Source organism: Ranitomeya variabilis, chromosome 1 (genome assembly GCF_051348905.1).
Source record: "Ranitomeya variabilis isolate aRanVar5 chromosome 1, aRanVar5.hap1, whole genome shotgun sequence".
Taxonomy (NCBI): domain Eukaryota; kingdom Metazoa; phylum Chordata; class Amphibia; order Anura; family Dendrobatidae; genus Ranitomeya; species Ranitomeya variabilis.
In genome coordinates, this window is record NC_135232.1 from 185444575 (window position 1) to 185465503 (window position 20929).

At 45.2% G+C, this 20929-nt stretch overlaps 1 protein-coding gene across 1 annotated transcript in view; it reads right to left on the reverse strand.

Moving 5' to 3' along the window:
• The window catches only part of CEP120 (centrosomal protein 120), a 153125-nt gene extending 133397 nt beyond the window's left edge, over nucleotides 1–19728 (reverse strand). The window contains exons 1-2 of the mRNA XM_077291055.1: nucleotides 19476–19728; nucleotides 15426–15582 (exon numbers count right to left, since the gene is read on the reverse strand). Of these exons, the coding sequence (XP_077147170.1) occupies nucleotides 15426–15582; nucleotides 19476–19524 (206 nt within the window). The 5' untranslated portion in view covers nucleotides 19525–19728. The remainder of the gene's footprint in view (nucleotides 1–15425; nucleotides 15583–19475) is intronic.
• Nucleotides 19729–20929: the final 1201 nt, after the last annotated feature.

Below are 20929 nucleotides of genomic sequence, written 5' to 3' on the forward strand. Positions count from 1 at the left end.
ATTAGTAACACTGACGCGGCTTCACTGCGGCTTGCTGAAAAGCTGGATCAGCGCCATTAATACCTAACTTGGCATGTGCAGTGCGCTGACGAACTTAGGCCGTGTATGCCCAGTTTCATTGCACATCATAACATGGTCATGTCTCTGGTTTGGCCTTATCGCTCTCCGAGGCTGCCTGCAGACGCAGCTTTGCGTCTCCAAAGTGCAGGTGGACAGACGCTGGTCAGATCCAGCAATCTAGCAAGTTTCACAGTGGCGCGAGCAGCCGGCAAAGCCTAGAGCCTGCTTGCGCCACATTCTCCGTAGCTAGGTAATTGGCCACACTGGAGAAGAGCTGATAGCTTAGGCAATGGGCTGTACAGACAAGAATTACAAATCCCTGCATTCTTGAGAACTGAAAGGATTTTGAATAAGCAACAAATTCCAAAATTGTTTATTTTTACAAGCACTCTGAAATTTTATAGATGGGAACTTGAGACAACCTCTTGCAGACTTGTTTTGTGCCTTAAGGGGAAACAACTATCTATTGTTTAAACCAAGAGTTTGTGCTAAATGATTTAAAAAAAAAAAAAAAAAAAAAAAGAATTGGCATTTTCCTTGTCTAAATCTGTATTAAAATAAAAATGAGGAATCTTACAGTTTTCACATAGGCCATGGGAGCGTTTGTAGACAACCTTCCTATTACAGGAGATCCACATGTACTTTAGCAGCAATAGACTTACATGGAAGCTATGGGCCTGATTCATAAAGATCAGCGTTGTCCATAGTGCTCTTGATGAGGAGGTTTGCTGGAGTCAGACGCTCCTGGTTCCTGAAGAGGAGAGCCATGCCAGATATCTCACTCCAGTCAGGTACTGGAGTGAGATTTATGGCGTATGGAAAGCCACAGCTCTTCAGGAATTAGACAAGCCATGGCGTCCAGCCCCCATCATGCCCCAGCTGGAAGAAACTGGCGTGGAAATGCCAAAAGTCGCTAAAGATTAATCATTTGTTTCTATATAAGCATTATAACATGAAAAGAAAAAAGACAATACACACAAAACAAACTATATTTAAACAATAGGTGATTTTCTAATGATAGCTTCTCTTTAAGGCTATACAATATTTTTTGGGGTTGCTTTTTACATTGTTGTATTCCTAGATCCATAACTTTTTTTTTTGTTTTTCTTTTTCAATATAGCCATAAGGGATTATGTTTTTGTAGGAAGGGTTGTATTTTTCAATGGCACCATTTTGGGGTACATATAACTTAAGTGGTAATTTTTATAAGTAAATGTACATACCGTTCATTATTGAGTTTCCATTCAATTGTCTTAGTTGGTGTGGGTTGCAATAAAGTACAATTTCAACACCTTTCACCTTTTGGAATTATTATTTTATCTATATCCTAATAGACAGTTCAAGGGGTCCCCGGCAGGTCCCTAGCTGCCATACAAATCACATATCCGGAAGAAGAAAGAGCTGCTGCTCTCTCATTTCCTCCGGATGTATGTGATAAGTCTGAAGGTGAGGAGAGTGCAGCGGCCGCTGATTGTCAGCAGGGATTGTGTGATGTAACAATGTTATGCTATCCCCAGGAGAGTCAGTGCAGACACTGCCGACACCGGATTTGAGAATAGATATTATTTTAATGGGGGAAAATATATAGATTGAGAAGGGGATGTCTGAATAGTGGACAATCCTTTCAAAATGCAAAGATCAGAGATATTGAAGCCATGGACCTGATTATCATGTAGTCATAGCTAGAAAGTAAGACAATAGGACTGAGCAGGCCCCCTTATAACTACTTCCTCAAGTACACCATTACAGGGCTGTCAAAGGATTCAAAAAGTGATGGTACAACAGATGTTTTGGGAACCCTCACCATTAGTGATGAGCGAACATGCTTGGATAAGGCGTTATCCAAGCATGCTCGGGTGCTAACAAACAGGCAATCCCTGCATGTGTTGCAGCTGTCGAACAGCCGTGAGATGTGCAGCTGCTGGGCCTCGAACATATTTTTCAAGCCAACCAAAGACACCCGGTTAGCAAACGAGTATGCTGGGATAACAACTTATCTTTGAACCAGTTACTGAAGAAGAAGTAAGCAGGCTCCTTGCATCTTCTCGCCCGACCACTTGCACCAGTGACCCCATTCCGTCACATCTCCTCCAGTCCCTTTCCCCGGCTGTCACCTCTCACCTAACAAAAATATTCAACCTTTCCCTCACTTCCGGTATTTTTCCCTCCTCATTTAAGCATGCCATCATACATCCATTACTTAAAAAACCCTCCCTCGACCAAAACTGTGCTGCTAATTATAGACCTGTCTCTAATCTTCCCTTCATCTCTAAACTCCTGGAACGCCTGGTCCACTCCCGTCTTACCCACTATCTCTCAGATAACTCTCTTCTCGACCCTCTTCAATCTGGCTTCCGCTCTTTACACTCTACTGAAACTGCCCTCACTAAAGTCTCTAATGACCTACTAACAGCTAAATCTAATGGTCACTACTCCATGCTAATTCTATTGGATCTTTCCGCAGCATTCGACACTGTGGATCATCAGCTCCTCCTCACTATGCTCCGCTCCATCGGCATCAAGGACACCGTTCTCTCTTGGTTCTCCTCCTATCTCTCTGACCGATCCTTCACTGTATGTTTTGCTGGTTCCTCCTCCTCTCACCTTCCCCTTACTGTTGGGGTTCCTCAAGGATCAGTCCTAGGCCCCCTCCTCTTCTCTTTGTATACTGCCCCTATTGGACAAACAATCAGTAGATTTGGTTTCCAGTACCATCTCTATGCTGACGACACCCAATTATACACCTCTTCTCCTGCTTTCACTCCGACCTTCTTAGAAAACACCAGTGATTGTCTTACCGCTGTCTCTAACATCATGTCCTCCCTCTATCTGAAACTGAACCTGTCAAAAACTGAACTCCTCGTGTTCTCTCCCTCTACTAACCTACCTTTGCCTGACATTGCCATCTCCGTGTGTGGTTCCACCATTACTCCAAAGCAACATGCCCGCTGCCTTGGGGTTATCCTTGATTCCGAGCTTTCATTCACCCCCCACATCCGATCACTGGCTCGCTCTTCTTATTTGCATCTCAAAAACATTTCTAGAATTCGCCCTTTTCTTACTTTCGACTCTGCAAAAACTCTTACTGTTTCTCTTATTCATTCCCGTCTGGACTATTGTAACTCTCTACTAATCGGCCTCCCTCTTACCAAACTCTCCCCGCTCCAATCTGTCCTGAATGCTGCTGCCAGGATCATATTCCTCACCAACCGTTACACCGATGCCTCTACCTTCTGCCAGTCATTACACTGGCTACCCATCCACTCCAGAATCCAGTACAAAACTACTACCCTCATCCACAAAGCACTCCATGGCTCAGCACCACCCTACATCTCCTCTCTGGTCTCAGTCTACCACCCTACCCGTGCCCTCCGCTCCGCTAATGACCTCAGGTTAGCATCCTCAATAATCAGAACCTCCCACTCCCGTCTCCAAGACTTTACACGCGCTGCGCCGATTCTTTGGAATGCACTACCCAGGTTAATACGATTAATCCCCAATCCCCACAGTTTTAAGCGTGCCCTAAAAACACATTTGTTCAGACTGGCCTACCGCCTCAACGCATTAACCTAACTATCCCTGTGTGGCCTATTAAAAATAGAAAAAAAACAAAACACATAATCAGGTTCCTTGCATCGTGTTCTCATACACTTTATGCAGTAAATAGCACTCTGTGTCTGTACTGCTACATACTTAGGCAGTTAACTGGTTCATGCAGCTTTACATGAACACCCGAGCCTTACACTATGGCTGGTCCAAATAACTAAAGCAATTGTTAGCATCCACCTCTCGTGTCTCCCCTTTTCCTCATAGTTTGTAAGCTTGCGAGCAGGGCCCTCATTCCTCCTGGTATCTATTTTGAACTGTGATTTCTGTTATGCTGTAATGTCTATTGTCTGTACAAGTCCCCTCTATAAGTTGTAAAGCGCTGCGGAATATGTTGGCGCTATATAAATAAAAATTATTATTATTATTATTATTATTATTATTATCCGAGCACGTCCACTCATCACTACTTGCCATCTTTCAATAAATCCTGATGGTAACTCACTGCTGTGAAACATTGGTTGACACACAAGTCTCACAATAACACATTAACCCCTTCACGACCTTTGGCGTATATTTATAAAAAGTGTGAAAAAAGTTTAGTAGTTTAAAAAAGAAAAAAAAAACAAACAAAAAAACACACAAAAGTTTAACCCCTTAACAACCGCCGATACACCTTTTAACGGCGGTAGTTAAGGGTACTTAAACCACAGCACCGTTAATTAACGGCGCTGTGGAAAAAATGTATAGCGCCAAACGGAGTTGAATTTTCTCTGGGGTCTCGACTGCCGGGGTAGCCGAGACCCCAGAGAACATGATTTGGGTCTGTTTTTACCGACCCCTGGGTTGCGATCGCCGTTATTAACCGAATGACGGCGACTGCAAAAAAAAAAAAAAAAGCGATTTGCCATTTAATTTCTCTGTCCTCTGATGTGATCTAACATCAGAGGACAGAGAAATAGGAGCCCTGATCCTTACCAGTGTCTCTGAGTATCCCTGGGTCCTCCTGCTTCCTCCCAAAGAAGATATATTTAACTCCATTTTCCCATTAGGGTTAGTGTTAGGGCTAAAGTTAGAGTTGGGATTAGGGTTAGGGTTGAGATTGGGAATAGGGTTAGGTTTGTGGTTAGGGTTGGGAGTGTGTTGGGGTTATGGTTGGAGTTAGTTAGAATTGGGGGTGTGAAGAGATTGTATCTTAATTTCCCAGACAACCATGTTTTTTGCAAACCAAAAGAACTGGCTTTTTATCTATATATTGGCTTGTGAATTTAAGTGTTTATGTCTAGTGGGTCAAGAAGACAGACTTGCCAACTGATATATTATCTAACATACGGTGTAAAGGTACCGTTACACTGAACGACTTACTAACGATCACGACCAGCGATGCGATCGTTGGTAAGTCGTTGTGTGGTCGCTGGGGAGCTGTCACACAGACAGCTCTCTCCAGCGACCAACGATCAGGGGAACAACTTCGGCATCGTTGAAACTGTCTTCAACGATGCCGAAGTCCCCCTGCAGCACCCGGGTAACCAGGGTAAACATCGGGTTACTAAGTGCAGGGCCGCGCTTAGTAATCCGATATTTACCCTAGTTACCATTGTAAAAGTAAAAAAAAAAACCACTACATACTTACCTTCTGATGTCTGTCACGTCCCCCGGCGTCCACAGGGTTACGCGCTGCTGCCGAGAGCTTCCTGCACTGACTGAATGTGTCAGCGCCGGCAGCAGCGGTGACGTCACCGCTGTGCTCTGCTTTACGGCCGGCCGGCGCTGACACATTCAGTGAAGGTTAGCCGCCGGCGGGGGATGTGACAGACATCAGAAGGTGAGTATGTAGTGTTTTTTTTTTAACTTTTACAATGGTAACCAGGGTAAATATCGGGTTACTAAGCGCGGCCCTGCGCTTAGTAACCCGATATTTACCCTGGTTACAAGTGAACACATCGCTGGATCGGTGTCACACACACCAATCCAGCGATGACAGCGGGTGATCAGCGACGAAATAAGGTGCAATCCAGCGATGACAGCGGGTGATCAGCGACGAAATAAGGTGCTGGCCTTCTAGCTCCGACCAACGATATCACAGCGGGATCCAGATCGCTGCTGCGTGTCAAACACAACGATATCGCTATCCAGGACGCTGCAACGTCACGGATCGTTGTCGTTCTCGTTGGAAAGTTGTTCAGTGTGAGGCCATGTGCACACGTTCAGGATTTTTCACGTTTTTTCGCTATAAAAATGTGATAAAAACACGAAAAAAATGCTTACATATGCCTCCTATTATTTACAGGGTAATCCGCATTTTTTGTGCAAATGTTGCATTTTTTTCCGCGAAAAAATCGCATCGCGGAAAAAAAAACAACATGTTCATTAAAAATGCGCAATTGCGGGGATTCCGCACACCTAGGAGTGCATTGATCTGCTTACTTCCCACACGGGGCTATGCCCACCATGCGGGAAGTAAGCAGATTATGTGCGGTTGGTACCCAGGGTGGAGGAGAGGAGACTCTCCTCCACGGACTGGGCACCATATAATTGGTAAAAAAAAAATAATTAAAATAAAAAATAGTGATATACTCACTCTCTGATGGCCCCCGAAGTGTTCCCGCCTCTCCGGTGCATGCTCTCTCTTCCATTCCTATAGATGGTGTGGTTCAGGACCTGTGATGACGTCGCTGTCTTGTGATTGGTCGCGTGACCCGCTCATGTGACTCGCGTGACCGCTCATGTGACTCACGCGACCAATCACAAGCCGCGACGTCATCGAAGGTCCTGAACCACACCGGCATCTACAGGAACGGACGCCGCTGAGGAGATTGGCTGTCTGCAGAGGGTGAGTATAACCATTTTTTTTAATTATTTTTAAACATTCTTTTACTATAGATGCTGCATAATTAACATTTTACTTTTTTTTGCAAACATTTTACTTCAGAACCATTTTTTTTAATTTTCACAAGTGTAAAAACAGAAATGTAACCACAAATTTTGTTGTGCAATTTTTCCTGAGTACGCCGATACCCCATATGTGGAGGTAAACCACTGTTTGGGCGCACCGCAGAGCTTGGAAGTGAAGGAGCACCGTTTGACTGTTTCAATGCAGAATTGGCTGGAATTGAGATCGGACGCCATGTCGCGTTTGGAGAGCCCCTAATGTGCCTAAACAGTGGAAACCCCCCACAAGTGACACCATTTTGGAAACTAGACCCCCCAAGGAACTTATCTAGATGTGTGGTGAGCACTTTGAACCCCCAAGTGCTTCACAGAAGTTTATAACGTAGAGCCGTGAAAATAAAAAATCGCATTTGTTTTCACAAAAATGATTTTTTCGCCCACAAATTCTTATTTTCACAAGGGTAACAGGAGAAATTAGACCACAAAAGTTGTTGTGCAATTTCTCCTGAGTACGTCGATACCCCATATGTGGAGGTAAACCACTGTTTGGGCGCACCGCAGAGCTTGGAAGTGAAGGAGCACCGTTTGACTTTTTCAATGCAGAATTGGCTGGAATTGAGATCGGACGCCATGTCACGTTTGGAGAGCCGCTGATGTGCCTAAACAGTAGAGACCCCCCACATATGACACCATTTTGGAAACTAGACCCCCCAAGGAACTTATCTAGATGTGTGGTGAGCACTTTAAACCCCCAGGTGCTTCACAGAAGTTTATAACGTAGAGCCGTGAAAATAAAAAAATCGCATTTTTTCTACAAAAATGATCTTTTTGCCTCCAAATTTTTATTTTACCAAGGGTAACCGGAGAAAATGGACCCCAGAAGCTGTTGTACAATTTGTCTTGAGTACGCCGACACCCCATATGTGGGGGTAAACCACTGTTTGGGCGCATGGCTGAGCTCGGAAGCAAAGGAGCGCCATTTGACTTTTCAATGCAAAATTGACTGGAATTGAGATCGGACGCCATGTCGCGTTTGGAGAGCCCCTGATGTGCCTAAACAGCAGAAACCCCCCAAAAGTGACCCCATTTTGGAAACTAGACCCCCCATGGAACTTATCTAGATGTGTAGTGAGAACTTTGAATGCCCAAGTGCATCACAGAAGTTTATAATGCAGAGTCGTGAAAATAAAAAATATATATTTTTTAACAATAAAGATTTTTTAGCCCCCAAGTTTTTATTTTCACAAGGGTAACAAGAGAAATTGGACCCCAAAAGTTGTTGTCCAATTTGTCCTGAGTATGCTGGTACCCCATATGTGGGGGTAAACCACTGTTTGGGCGCATGGCAGAGCTCGGAAGGGAAGGAGTGCCATTTTGGAATGCAGACTTTGATAGAATTGTCTGCGGGCGTTATGTTGCCTTTGCAGACCCCTAATGTACCTAAACAGTAGAAACCCCCAACAAGTGACCCCATTTTGGAAAATAGACCCCCCAAGGAACTTATCTAGATATGTGGTGAGAACTTTGAATGCCCAAGTGCTTCACAGAAGTTTATAATGCAGAGTAGTGAAAATAAAAAATATTTTTTTTCCCACAAAAAAGATTTTTTTAGCCCCCAAATTTTTATTTTCACAAGGGTAACAAGAGAAATTGGACCCCAAAAGTTGTTGTCCAATTTGTCCTGAGTATGCTGGTACCCCATATGTGGGGGTAAACCACTGTTTGGGCGCACGGCAGAGCTCGGAAGGGAAGGAGCGCCATTTTGCAATGCAGACTTTGATAGAATTGTCTGCGGGCGTTATGTTGCGTTTGCAGACCCCTAATGTACCTAAACAGTAGAAACCCCCACAAGTGACCAAATTTTGGAAACTAGACCCCCTAAGGAACTTATCTAGATATGTGGTGAGAACTTTGAAAGCTCAAGTGCTTAACAGAAATTTATAATGCAGAGTAGTGAAAATAAAAAAATATATTTTTTTCCAACAAAAAAGATTTTTAGCCCCCAAGTTTTTATTTTCACAAGGGTAACAGGAGAAATTGGACCCCAAAAGTTGTTGTCCAATTTATCCTGAGTACGCTGATGCCCCATATGTGGGGGTAAACCACTGTTTGGGCGCACAGCAGAGCTCAGAAGGGAGGGAGTACCATTTGACTTTTTTAGCGCAAAATTGGCTGTCGTGTTTGGAGACCCCCTGATGTACCTAAACAGTGGAAACCCCCCAATTCTAACTCCAACCCTAACCCCAACACAGCCCTAACCCTAATCTCAACCCGATCCATAATCCTAATCACAACCCTAACGATAATCACAACCCTAACCCCAAAACAGCCCTAATCTCAACCCTAACCATAACCCTAATCAAAACCCTAAATCCAACACACCCCTAACCCTAATCCCAACCCTAACCCTAATCCCAACCCTAATCCCAAACGTAACACTAATCCCAACCCTAATCCAAACCCTAACCCTAATCCCAACTCTAACCCTAACTTTAGCCCCAACCCTAACTTTAGCCCCAACCCTAACCATAACTTTAGCCCCCGTCGTCACAAAAAAAGTTCAATGTAACCTTTTTTTTGTACGTCGCGTCCGCCATTTCCGCGGATGCGTGGCCGTAACTCTGCCCCCTCCTCCCCAGGACATAGACTGGGCAGCGGATGCGTTGAAAAACTGCATCCGCTGCCCACGTTGTGCACAATTTTCACAACGTGCGTCGGTACATCGGGCCGACGCATTGCGACCGCCCCGTACCGACGCAAGTGTGAAAGAAGCCTTAGGCTACTTTCAGACATAGCGCATTTTTGAGCGCTATTTTGCGGGCGCTTTTCAAAAATGCGCAATGTCATTTTCGTCTGCCGGCAAAGTGAATGAGAAATTCACTTTGCCGTTCAGACACACCGCAAAAAAACGCGGCGCTTTTGTCTGCAAACACGCCGGCGTAAAAAGAATTGACATGTCAATTCTTTACGCAGCGGCGTGTCTGCGTATCCCCCTAGGGCCCCATATTACCTTCCACACACAGCGCCTTTGTCCTGGGTGTCGGCGTCTTTGTACGGAGGGGTTGACACCCAGGACCGGACGTGACGTCGGACAGGAAGAGGGAAGCCCCCGCCCCCCAGTGAAGCAGCATGGAGTCCTTCTGTGTGTGTGTGTGTGCGTGTGTGTGCGTGTGTGTGTCCCCATGCGACGCTAGTGCCACCATTGTGCTAAGTCGCCGTATGGGACTACTACTCCCATCCGGTATTAGGATGGGAGAGTTGTCCCTGTGTCCGGCGACTTAGCACAATTGTAAAGTTACACAAAACACCTACACACAATACACATACATGACACACAGTACATACAACATATAACACAGAGTATATACTCACCAACAGCACACTTGTAGGCGAAGCCCTCGATCCTCCAGGAAAAAATCCAAAAATAATAAACCAAATTCATACTCCCTGTCCGCAGAATCCATAAAACGAGTGTCCCACGCCGATCGGCTGCTCTCCGGCGATACACTGCCAGGAGCGAAGCTCCTAGCAGTGTATCGCGTACTGTTCCGGAGTTCAATGACTCCGGCGTCTCGGTTAACAGCAGTACAGCTGCGTTGAACTTTCCCACGCAGCACTGCCGTTAAGCGAGAGTGCCGGGGTCAATGACCGCCGGTAAACTCGCTCGCGCATGCGCAGTGACACACCGACAGGAACTATGGCTCCTGTCAGTGTGTTGCTGCAGCCGTGGAGAGCAGACATATCTCTGGATGTGTCTGTTCTCCATGGAAAATCTTGATACGTGGCACTTAAATATGTGGCAATTAAATACGTGACACGTGGCACTTATACGTGATACGTGTCACTTAAATACGTGGCACTGAAATACGTGATACGTGGCACTTTGATACGTGGCACGTGTCACTTAAATACGTGGCACGTGGCACTGAAATATGTGGCACGTGGCACTTTGATACGTGGCACGTGGCACTTTGATACGTGGCACTGAAATATGTGGCACATGGCACTTTGATACGTGGCACGTGGCACTTTGATACGTGGCACGTGGCACTTTGATACGTGGCACTTTGATACGTGGCACTGAAATATGTGGCACGTGGCACTTTGATACGTGGCACGTGGCACTTAAATACGTGGCACTGAAATATGTGGGACACGTCGCACAAAAAAGTTACATGTTTTTTTTGTGTCGACGGTCCGCCGAAGCACGACGCATCCGTCGCACGACGGATGCGACATGTGGCAATCCGTCACAATGCGTCGCTAATGCAAGCCAATGGAGAAAAAACGCATCCTGCAAGCACTTTTGCAGGATGCGTTTTTTCTCCAACGACGCATTGCGACGGAAGCCAAAAAACGCTAGTGTGAAAGTAGCCTAACCCTAACCCTAGCCCTAACCCTAAATTTAGCCCCAACCCTAACCCTAACTCTAACCCTAACCCTAACCCTAACTCTAACCCTAACCCTAACCCTAATTTTAGCCCCAACTTGTCTTCTCCTGCCGGCCGGCAGATGGCAGCAGATGGCGGGCGCACTGCGCATGCGCCCGCCATGATGAAAAAGCCGGCTGGCAGGAGAAGACAGAAGAGGACCCAGGGACCCCGGGTGAGTATGATAGGGTCCCCGAATCCCCCTATTTCTCTGTCCTCTGATGTGCGATCACATCAGAGGACAGAGAAATAACTGATCGCTTTTTTTTTTTTTTTTTTTTTTTTTTTTTGCGGTCGCCGGTAAACTGTTAATTACCGGCGATCGCAAAGCAGGGGTCGGTGCAAATCGACCCCGATCATGTTCTTTGGGGTCTCGGCTACCCCCGGCAGCCGAGACCCCAAAGAACATCCGGGTGCCGGGCGGCGGGCGCACTGCGCGTGCGCCCGCCATTTTTTCCCGGAAAAAAGATGGCGGCGCCCATGGGGAGACACGAGGAGCACCGGGGGAGGTAGGCAAGTATTGGGGGGCTATTGGGGGCCATCGGGGACCACATTTCTCTGTCCTCCGATGTGCGATCACATCGGAGGACAGAGAAATTAAACGGCAAATCGCATTTTTGTTTTTTTTGCTGCGACCGCCGGTAAACGGTTAATTACCGGCGATCGCAACTCGGGGGTCGGTAAAAACCCCCCGAATCATGTTCTCTGGGGTCTCGGCTACCCTCGGCAACCGAGACCCCAGAGAAAATCCGACTCTGGGGGGCGCTATTCACTTTTTCCACAGCGCCGTTAATTAACGGCGCTGTGGTTTAAGTACCCTTAGCGGCCGCCGTTAAAAGGCGTATCGGCGGTCGTTAAGGGGGTAAACATCGGGTTACTAAGCGCGGCCCTGCGCTTAGTTACCCGATGTTTACCCTGGTTACCCGGGGACTTCGGCATCGCTCCAGCGCCGTGATTGCAACGTGTGACCGCAGTCTACGACGCTGGAGCGATGATTATACGACGCTGCGACGTCACGAATCGTGCCGTCGCAACGATGAAAATTTCAATGTGTGACGGTACCCTTAGTGTGAAGGTACCTTTAAGCTTTGTTTATTGATGTGTGCTGATATGCTAATAGTGCTACCTTGATCCCATCACCATTGTTTACCTTATCTTGATGTTGGACTGAAAGACCCTGGGTAATTCTAAAAATAGCTTACATGCCTTTGGTATAAAAAGACTGAGAGATCACGTCCTGGGAGACTGAAGTAACACAGAGCTACCAGCCATTCTGCACACCACCCAACAGACAAGAGAAAGGACTGCAGCCAATTCATCATGGCACCATCACGAGGGGCACTGATCTATAATTCTATAGGAAACAACTTAGGGGTTTTCGGCTCCGGTTGGAAGGACACAGATCTGATCCAGTGACCTTCTCTGAACCGTGGATATGTTTGGAGAAAGCCAGGTTTGGGACCCGCTGGTCACCTGGTTCCATGGAGATGGTCAGATAAGCCAGGTGGTGACTCTCGTGTCAACTGGCTTTGGACCATGTATGGACTCTATGGACAGTTCTTGGTCATCTCCCTATGCTTGTCGTTACCTCTTCTCTGTGCGTGCATCCACAGATGGATTAGCGACCCTGGGAGCTCGGACGTAACATCTACCATTATCTCGGCGAGTCAGCGGAAGGGTGAGGCCCTGTAATGTGCACCATCTTGGGGTAATTGGTGGGATTGTTCTGTTTGCTATTGTGTGTTGTGGTTCAATAAAGTATTGCCACACTGTTTTACCTTAACCCTGTGTTGTCTGTGTAGTGTATTGCCCACTGGGAGATAGAGCGGGCGTTCAATGGTATGAGCCGTGGTCCATGCGGTCTTGCTAAAGACAGCCGGGCCAGCGGACGAGAGCACCCACTGACCCAGTTTCTCCACAGGGGGGTTTCCACTGTTTAGGTACATCAGGGGCTCTCCAAACGCGACATGGCGCCACCATAGATTCCAGCCAATTCTGTGTTCAAAAAGTCAAATGGTGCTCCCTCCCTTCTGAGCTCTGCCATGCGTTCAAACAGTCGTTTACCCCCACATATGGGGCATCAGCGTACTCAGGACAAATAGGACAACAACTTTTGGGGTCCAATTTCTCCTGTTAGCCTTGGGAAAATAAAAAATTGCGGGCTAAAAAAATCATTTTTGTGGAAAAAAAAAAAAGATTTTTTATTTTCACAGATCTGCATTATAAACTTTAGTGAAACACTTGGGCTTTCAAAATTCACACAACACGTCTAGTAAGTTCCTTGGGGGGTCTAGTTTCCAAAATGGGGTCACTTGTGTGGGGTTTCTACTATTTAGGCATATCAGGGGCTCTGCAAATGCAACATGACGCCCGTAGACCATTCTATCAAAGTCTGCATTCCAAAACATCACTCCTTCCCTATCAAACTCTATTGTGCGTCCAAACAGTGGTTTACCCCCACATATGGGGTATTAGCGTACTCAGGTCAAATTTGGGGGTCTAATTTCTCCTGTTACCCTTGTGAAAATAAAAATTTGTGGGCGAAAAGATCATCTTTGTGGAAAAAATATTTTTTATTTTCACGGCTCTACGTTATAAACTTCTGTGAAGCACTTGGGGGTTCAAAGTGCACACCACACTTCTAAATAAGTTCCTTAAGGGGTCTAGTTTCCAAAATTGTGTCACTTGTGGGGGGTTTCCACTGTTTAGGAATATCAGGGGCTCTCCAAATGCAACATGGAGTCGGATCTCAATTCTAGCCAATCCTGCATTGAAAAAGTCAAACAGAGCTCCTTCCCTTCAAAGCTCTGCCGTGCACCCAAACAGTGGTTCACCCCCACATATGGGGTATCGGAGTATTCAGGAGAAATTGCACAACAAATTTTGTGGTTCATTTTCTCTTTTTACACCTGTGAAAAAAAATAAAAAAATTGGTTCTGAAGTAAAATGTTGTATAAAAAAAGCTAGCCAGCCTGAGTACATGTGGGGGTTGCCTGGTTGCTAGGGAATCCCCACATGTATTCATGCTGTCCAGCTGCCGCAAATCATGCAGCTGCGTCAACAAAAACTAAACCTCCGAGCACTCACAAATACTCGGAGACCACCCGAGCATGCTCGGGAAAACCCGAGCAAAGACTATACTCGCTCATCACTTATGTTAATATTTTCCTTCCACATTGCTTCAGTTCCTGTGAAGCACGTAAAGGGTTAATGAACTTATTGAATGTGGCTTTGAGAACCTTGAGGGGTGCAGTTTTTAGAATGGTGTCACGTTTGGGTATTTTCTGTCATGTACACCCCTCAAAGTGACTTAAAATGTGAGATGGTCCCTAAAAAAAAAAATGGTTTTGTAAATTTTGTTGTAAAAATGAGTAATCGCTGGTCAACTTTTAACCCTTATACCTTCCTAACAAAAAAATTTTGTTTGTAAAATTGTGCTGATGTAAAGTAGACATGTGGGAAATGTTATTTATTAAGTATTTTGTGTGACACCACTCTGATTTAAGGGCATAAAAATTTTGCCATATTTCCGTTTTTTTTTTCATAAATAAACGCAAGTAATATCGAAGAAATTTTACCACTAACATGAACTACAATCTCTCACAAAAAAACACTCAGAATCAACGGGATCCGTTAAAGCGCTACAGAGTTATAACCTCATAAAGTGACAGTGGTCAGAATTGTAAAAATTGGCCTGGTCATTAAGCTGCAAATTGGCTTTGTCACTAAGGGGTTAAATCAGCCCACTTTTACACTATTAAAAATGTAAAAAAAAAAAAACACACACCACACACATTTGTTATCACCGAGTTCGGAAACATCCAAGCAAAATATAAGAACAATCAATCTGATTGTTAAATGGCATAATGAAAAAAAAAAAGTCAAAAAGCAAAAATTATGCTTTTTTGGCAGCCGAAAATGTGCAATAAAAGGTGATTAAAACATTGTATCAACTCCAAAATGGTATCAATAAAACCATGTAACCATCAGCTCAAGCTGCAAAAAATAAGCAATCACCTGAGAGATCTTTTTTCTTTCCCATGTTACTTGAAAACTGTGGCCTGCTTAATAATGTGGAACATCATTTTTAAGTAGTTTTCCTTTAACTAGAATCACCTGGAAAACTAATTATCACATGTGCTTAAGATTGATTTAAGTGATCCATTGAGCCCTGAGACACAAGACCATCCATGAGATTATTTGAAAAATAAAACAATGAAATCTTTATGACACTTAAATCCAATTTGCATAATAATTTGGAACATGGTGTAGTACACTATATAGTAAAAGTCAATGTTGTCACTCAAAATCACAACTTGTCCGGCAAACACAAGACCTCATACTGCTATACTGATGGGAAAAAAAAAAAAAAAAAAGACGACTCTTGGAAAAAGGGGAGGAAAAAAAACAAAAAAGTGCAAAAACTGAAAATCGCAAAGGTCATGAAGAGGTTAAACATTTCTGCCAGACAACACCTTGGAGGCAGAAGAAAATTACCTGTGTTGGTGGAGGGCCTTCTTGTCAAGTTCCCAGGCTAGTTCTGTAGCAAATTGTGGCTGCTCTAAGTGTGGTACTGGATCTGTGGACAACTGTTCACCATCAAACTTGGCCTCCACCACAAGCATATGCCGAGAACGCTTTGGAAAATGACGCCCTAGAGAGATAGAAGAGAAACGTAAAATCTGTACAACATGTATGCAAAAAACAAGAAGGTTAATGTTAAAATAGACCAAGTGACTATAAGTCCAACACATTATCTGCTGCTTCTTTTCCTCTTGTTCTTTGTAACACCCTTCTATCAGAAATTTGACAAAAATGTAATAACATTTCCACAACCGCTGGTATTTACTGACAGTTCTGGCTCCCGCTTTTTCTATCCTTATTTTCACATCTTTGATTGTAATACTTATTATGACATCCCCGTGGACAAATGAAATGTGTTTTCTTGTGACAACAGCCCTATATTGTATGCAACTAGTGATTGGCTAATCACGGTGGGTATACTTCCCAATCCCTGGAGATCAGCAGTCATGACTGGAGAAAGCCACATCTGCCTAAACATTCTCCTGCTGCAGAGGTGGCATTACAAGCCCACCATCTATATTAATGTATAGCATGGGGCACGCTGGGACTGCAAGAGTGGGAGCAGATCCTCATTGTAGCCCATAGAGGGGCCCAAGTAGGGACTAATAGGACATATGAACCAGTGTGGCCTCTTAAAAGACGTTTGTTACTTGTCTCCAGGATATCATGTTCAAAACGTTCTGACAACTGATGAGCAGGAGAATGACCGCAGCCCTTGAGAAGCACCATGCCACTTCATCTCCGGGTTCACATTTCACTTGTCTATAGATCACAATGGGCTGAAGAAAGCAAATTTTGCTACGACCTGAAAAAGGCCAAACACAGGACACAGGAGATGAAATGGGACTCAGCTACACCGCTCTAAGAAATAACTTCATTCACTCGCCTTTTATTTATTTATTTTTTTTATTTAGTTAAGGTAAGAAATTACCAACATTGCTACCCCTTACAAAGAAGTATGGTAATATTTTCCCAAAATTGCCTATTTTGCAGAAAACAGAAGAAATATTTACAATGAACTTTTCTATTTTAACAGATGCTACAATATCCCAAAAGGCTTCTCAGATGACAAAATGATTCCCCAGGAGGACTAATCCAGTAGCACTGAAACAATAAACCACCGCATACAAGTGATTTCCCTCCTGCTCAAATTTATGTTGAAGATGTTCTACATCTATAAATTATATATAATAACAACAACAATAATAATAACAGCTGGATAACTCATCAATATCTTCCACCTGAACAACCCCCTAAAATGTTTACATATATTCACCGTGACCACTGAACAACCGCCGATTGGCTACATGCACGCTAGTCGCGGCGTGTTTAATGGTCAGTTTAGAACAGCAGACCACAATACGAGCACACAGAGAATTATAATACGATCGTTCCGTGCATAGAACATCATGTTATCGGCAGCACATGTCACAATTACACAGGAGGGTGTGTAGTAAAAAAGACCAAGATTAAAGATCATCAGAGAAAACACTGGTTCACCAGGTGATCGCCATAGTGTCAGGCGAGACGGCTGATAGGTGGGAACAATCCCTCTACTGTAAAGCCTCTTTCACACTTCCGTCTTTTAGCTCCCGTCATAATCCGTCGATTTTTGAAAAAACAGGATCCTGCATTTTCCCATAGATTTGTATTAGCGACGGATGGCCATCCGTTTCATCCGTCGTGCACTGGATCCGTCGGACAATAACTGTCCGTCGGGCAGAGAACTCTCTCTAAAATAGCCAGCGAGTCACAGACACGTCTCAAATTATATTAGTGACATAACTTTTCTGACAATCATTTATGTCGATGTGAAACCGGTAGATAAATATTCGTTAAAGGACAATAGTATTACAGAGTGTGGGGATTCTGCTGCACGTGGCCATAAGCAATGGACTGCAAATACATTTCTCATCCTATCAGTCAGACGCCACATCCGGCCCTTGTGTCACATTCTCCAAGGTACAGAAACACCCGAGTGCGCCCGAGTACTGGGGTCTCATCATACACAAGGGGGAGGCATCACCAATTATCACACGTGTCGGGCTATTAATCATTGGGCATCAGTACATACAGACAGGGCACAACAATGGGCATCTTCTGGATGATCAGCCATGTGGGTCATGTCACCAAATGAACAAGGTACAAGATACAACATAGGGCACTATGTATGATCAGACATAGGTGACACCAACAGGACAGATACATGGTATAACATAGGGCACTGTGGTATGATCAGACATAGGTGACACCAGCAGGACAGATACATGGTATTCAGCCTCTTTCACACGTCCAGATAATTCCGGTACCGGAGAAATCGGTACCAGAGTTATCCGTGTACGTGTGTCCGTGTGCTCACGTGGCACATCAGTGTGACACACGTGCGGCATCCGTGTGCCGCCTGAGGACCACACGGACCGTGCAGGAGAGACAGCGCTACACTAAGCGCTGTCCCCCCTGTGTGGTGCTGAAGGCAGCATTCATCTCTTCTCCCCCGCAGGAGAGAAGAGATGAAAGATCAAGTTTTTGTTATTTTTTGTGAAAAATAAAGTTTGCATGTGACCCCCGCCTCCCACCCCCAGTGCGCCGCCCGGCCCCTTGCAGAAGAAATACTCACCCAGCTCCCGCGATGTCTCCACTCTCCTCTCAGCGCCGGCAGCCTGTCCTGTGTGAGCAGTCACGTGGGACCGCTCATTACAGTGAGGAATATGCGCATATTCCTCACTGTAATGAGCGGTCCCACGTGACCGCTCACACAGGACAAGGGGCCAGCACTGAGAGGAGAGTGGAGACATCGCGGAAGCTGGGTGAGTAATTCTTCTGCAAGGGGCCGGGCGGCGCACTGGGGGTGGGAGGCGGGGGTCACATGCAAACTTTATTTTTCACAAAAAATAACAAAAACTTGATCTTTCATCTCTTCTCTCCTGCGGGGGAGAAGAGATGAATGCCGCCTTCAGCACCACAGCGGGGGGGGACAGCGCTTACTGTAGCGCTGTCTCTCCTGCGGGCGGTACGTGCTCATGGAGGAGAGTGCACACTGTTCTCCGTGTGCACGACATATTGCTGTACGTGCGCCCGGAAAAAAACGGACATGTCTACGTGTTTTGCACACGGACATACGGTCCGTGTGAAAACACGCACATGTGCAGAAACACATAGATTCTAATGTGTCTACGTGTCAGTGTCTCGGGTACGTGAGAAAACTGTCACTTCATGTACCGGAGACACTGACGTGTGAAAGAGGCCTAACATAGGGCACTGTGGTATGATCAGACATAGGTGACACCAGCAGGACAGACACATGGTATAACATAGGGCTCTGTGTATGATCAGACACAGGTGACACCAGCAGGACAGACACATGGTATAACATAGGGCTCTGTGTATGATCAGACACAGGTGACACCAGCAGGACAGATACATGGTATAACATAGGACACTGTGGTATGATCAGACATAGGTGACACCAGCAGGACAGATACATGGTATAACATAGGGCACTGTGGTATGATCAGACATAGGTGGCACCAGCAGGACAGACACATGGTATAACATAGGGCACTGTGGTATGATCAGACATAGGTGACACCAGCAGGACAGACACATGGTATAACATAGGACACTGTGGTACGATCAGACGTAGGTGACACCAGCAGGACAGACACATGGTATAACATAGGACACTGTGGTACGATCAGACGTAGGTGACACCAGCAGGACAGATACATGGTATAACATAGGGCTCTGTGGTATGATCAGACATAGGTGACACCAGCAGAACAGACCAGATACTTGGTTGCATCCATCCACCACAGCAGACATTGCTGTACAGTGCACTGCCGGCCTGTGCCACACATCACACGTATGCTTACAGCAGGAGTCCGCAGTGACATGCTGGGCCTTGTGGTACCGCACTATGCCGGTATGCACTGCACACAGCCTCATGCAGAGATCTGTCTTTACCTTCTAGGATGGACACAACGATGAGCAGCTGCTCCGTCTTGTACCCCATGTCTGTGCGGGTACCCGTGCGGACTCACAGTAGCACAAGCCGCTGTCCAGGGGTCACTGCCCGGTAAGGACACTGTCACCCGCCGCTGTGGGTTCCTTTGCCGCTTCTCCCAACATACAAACACAGCGAGTCCCTCCTCCTGACTACCAACTACTTCCGCCTGGCAACCATGAGCTGACCAATCAGAGAGCCCGACGGGAGAACGTGAGCCAAGGCGGGAGCTAGAGGCCAACGGAACGGAGCAGCAACACGCATGCGTATTAGGACGATTTCCAGTCACATGACAGTAAACGCGGAGCCATGTTTTCTATGGGCACCAGGACACGCGGAACTCTGCTGGCTAGGGACACTGTAAGGCTACGGTCACACTATCAGCATTTGGTCAGTATTTTACCTCAGTATTTTAAGCTAAAACCAGGAGTGGAACAATCAGAGGGGAAAGCTATATTAGAAACAAGTCACCAAGTCTGTATTTTTGTTCCACTCCTGGTTTTGGCTAACAAATACTGATGTAAAATACTGACCACCTGCTGATAGTGTGACCGTAGCCTAAGACGAGGCTGAAGTTGGTTTCTTATTCGTCAGTTTCTTATTCAGCAATGTTTTCTGTTTTTTTATAGGTTTAACAACAAAAATTTAGTATCAGAATAATAACAAACAATGCAGCGAGGTGCCCTGATGTGAATACACTTAAAAAAAAATTATAAAACTGGCACAAAAATGGGTATCAAAGTGGGCACCGAAGGGGGTTAATGAAAGGGTTAAGTACATCTGTGTATTCTTAGTGTGAGATCAGTGGCCCAAAGTCATTTAACCCCTTAAAAACATTCAAATGGCCAAAATCGACTGCCCACTTTGATGCCAGTTCGGATGCCAAGAACCCATTTGGGCCAGGCTGGAGGGACCTGGTTTTGATGTGGTGCTCCCTGTTCTACATGTCTGCAGTGTGGTATCAGTGGGCCAAAGTCATTTAACCCTTTGATGCCCATTTGTGTGCCAGTTTTATAATTTTTGTAGATGCTTTTAAGTGTAATCTCATCAGGGCACCTCGCTGGATTGTATGTTATTAGTGTGATGATTATTTTTTGTTGTTAAACTTATAAAAAAACAGAAAAGACAAAATTGCCAAATAAGAAACCAACTTCAGCTCCGAATAAGAAACAGGACGAAAAAGAAACCAACTTCAGCCTCATCACTGTAAGAGCAATTTGGATTATTTTTCCCAAAATGTTGATATTTTTTATTTTATATGGTTAATAACAGAAATGATGACAATAATAAATTTCAATGCAGACAGGAGCCCAGAGTGACTACACTTAAACAACGCTACAAAAATATAAAAGTTGCACACAAAGGATGCTATCAAAAAAGTAAAATTAGTTTAGGCCACCAGTATGACACAGCA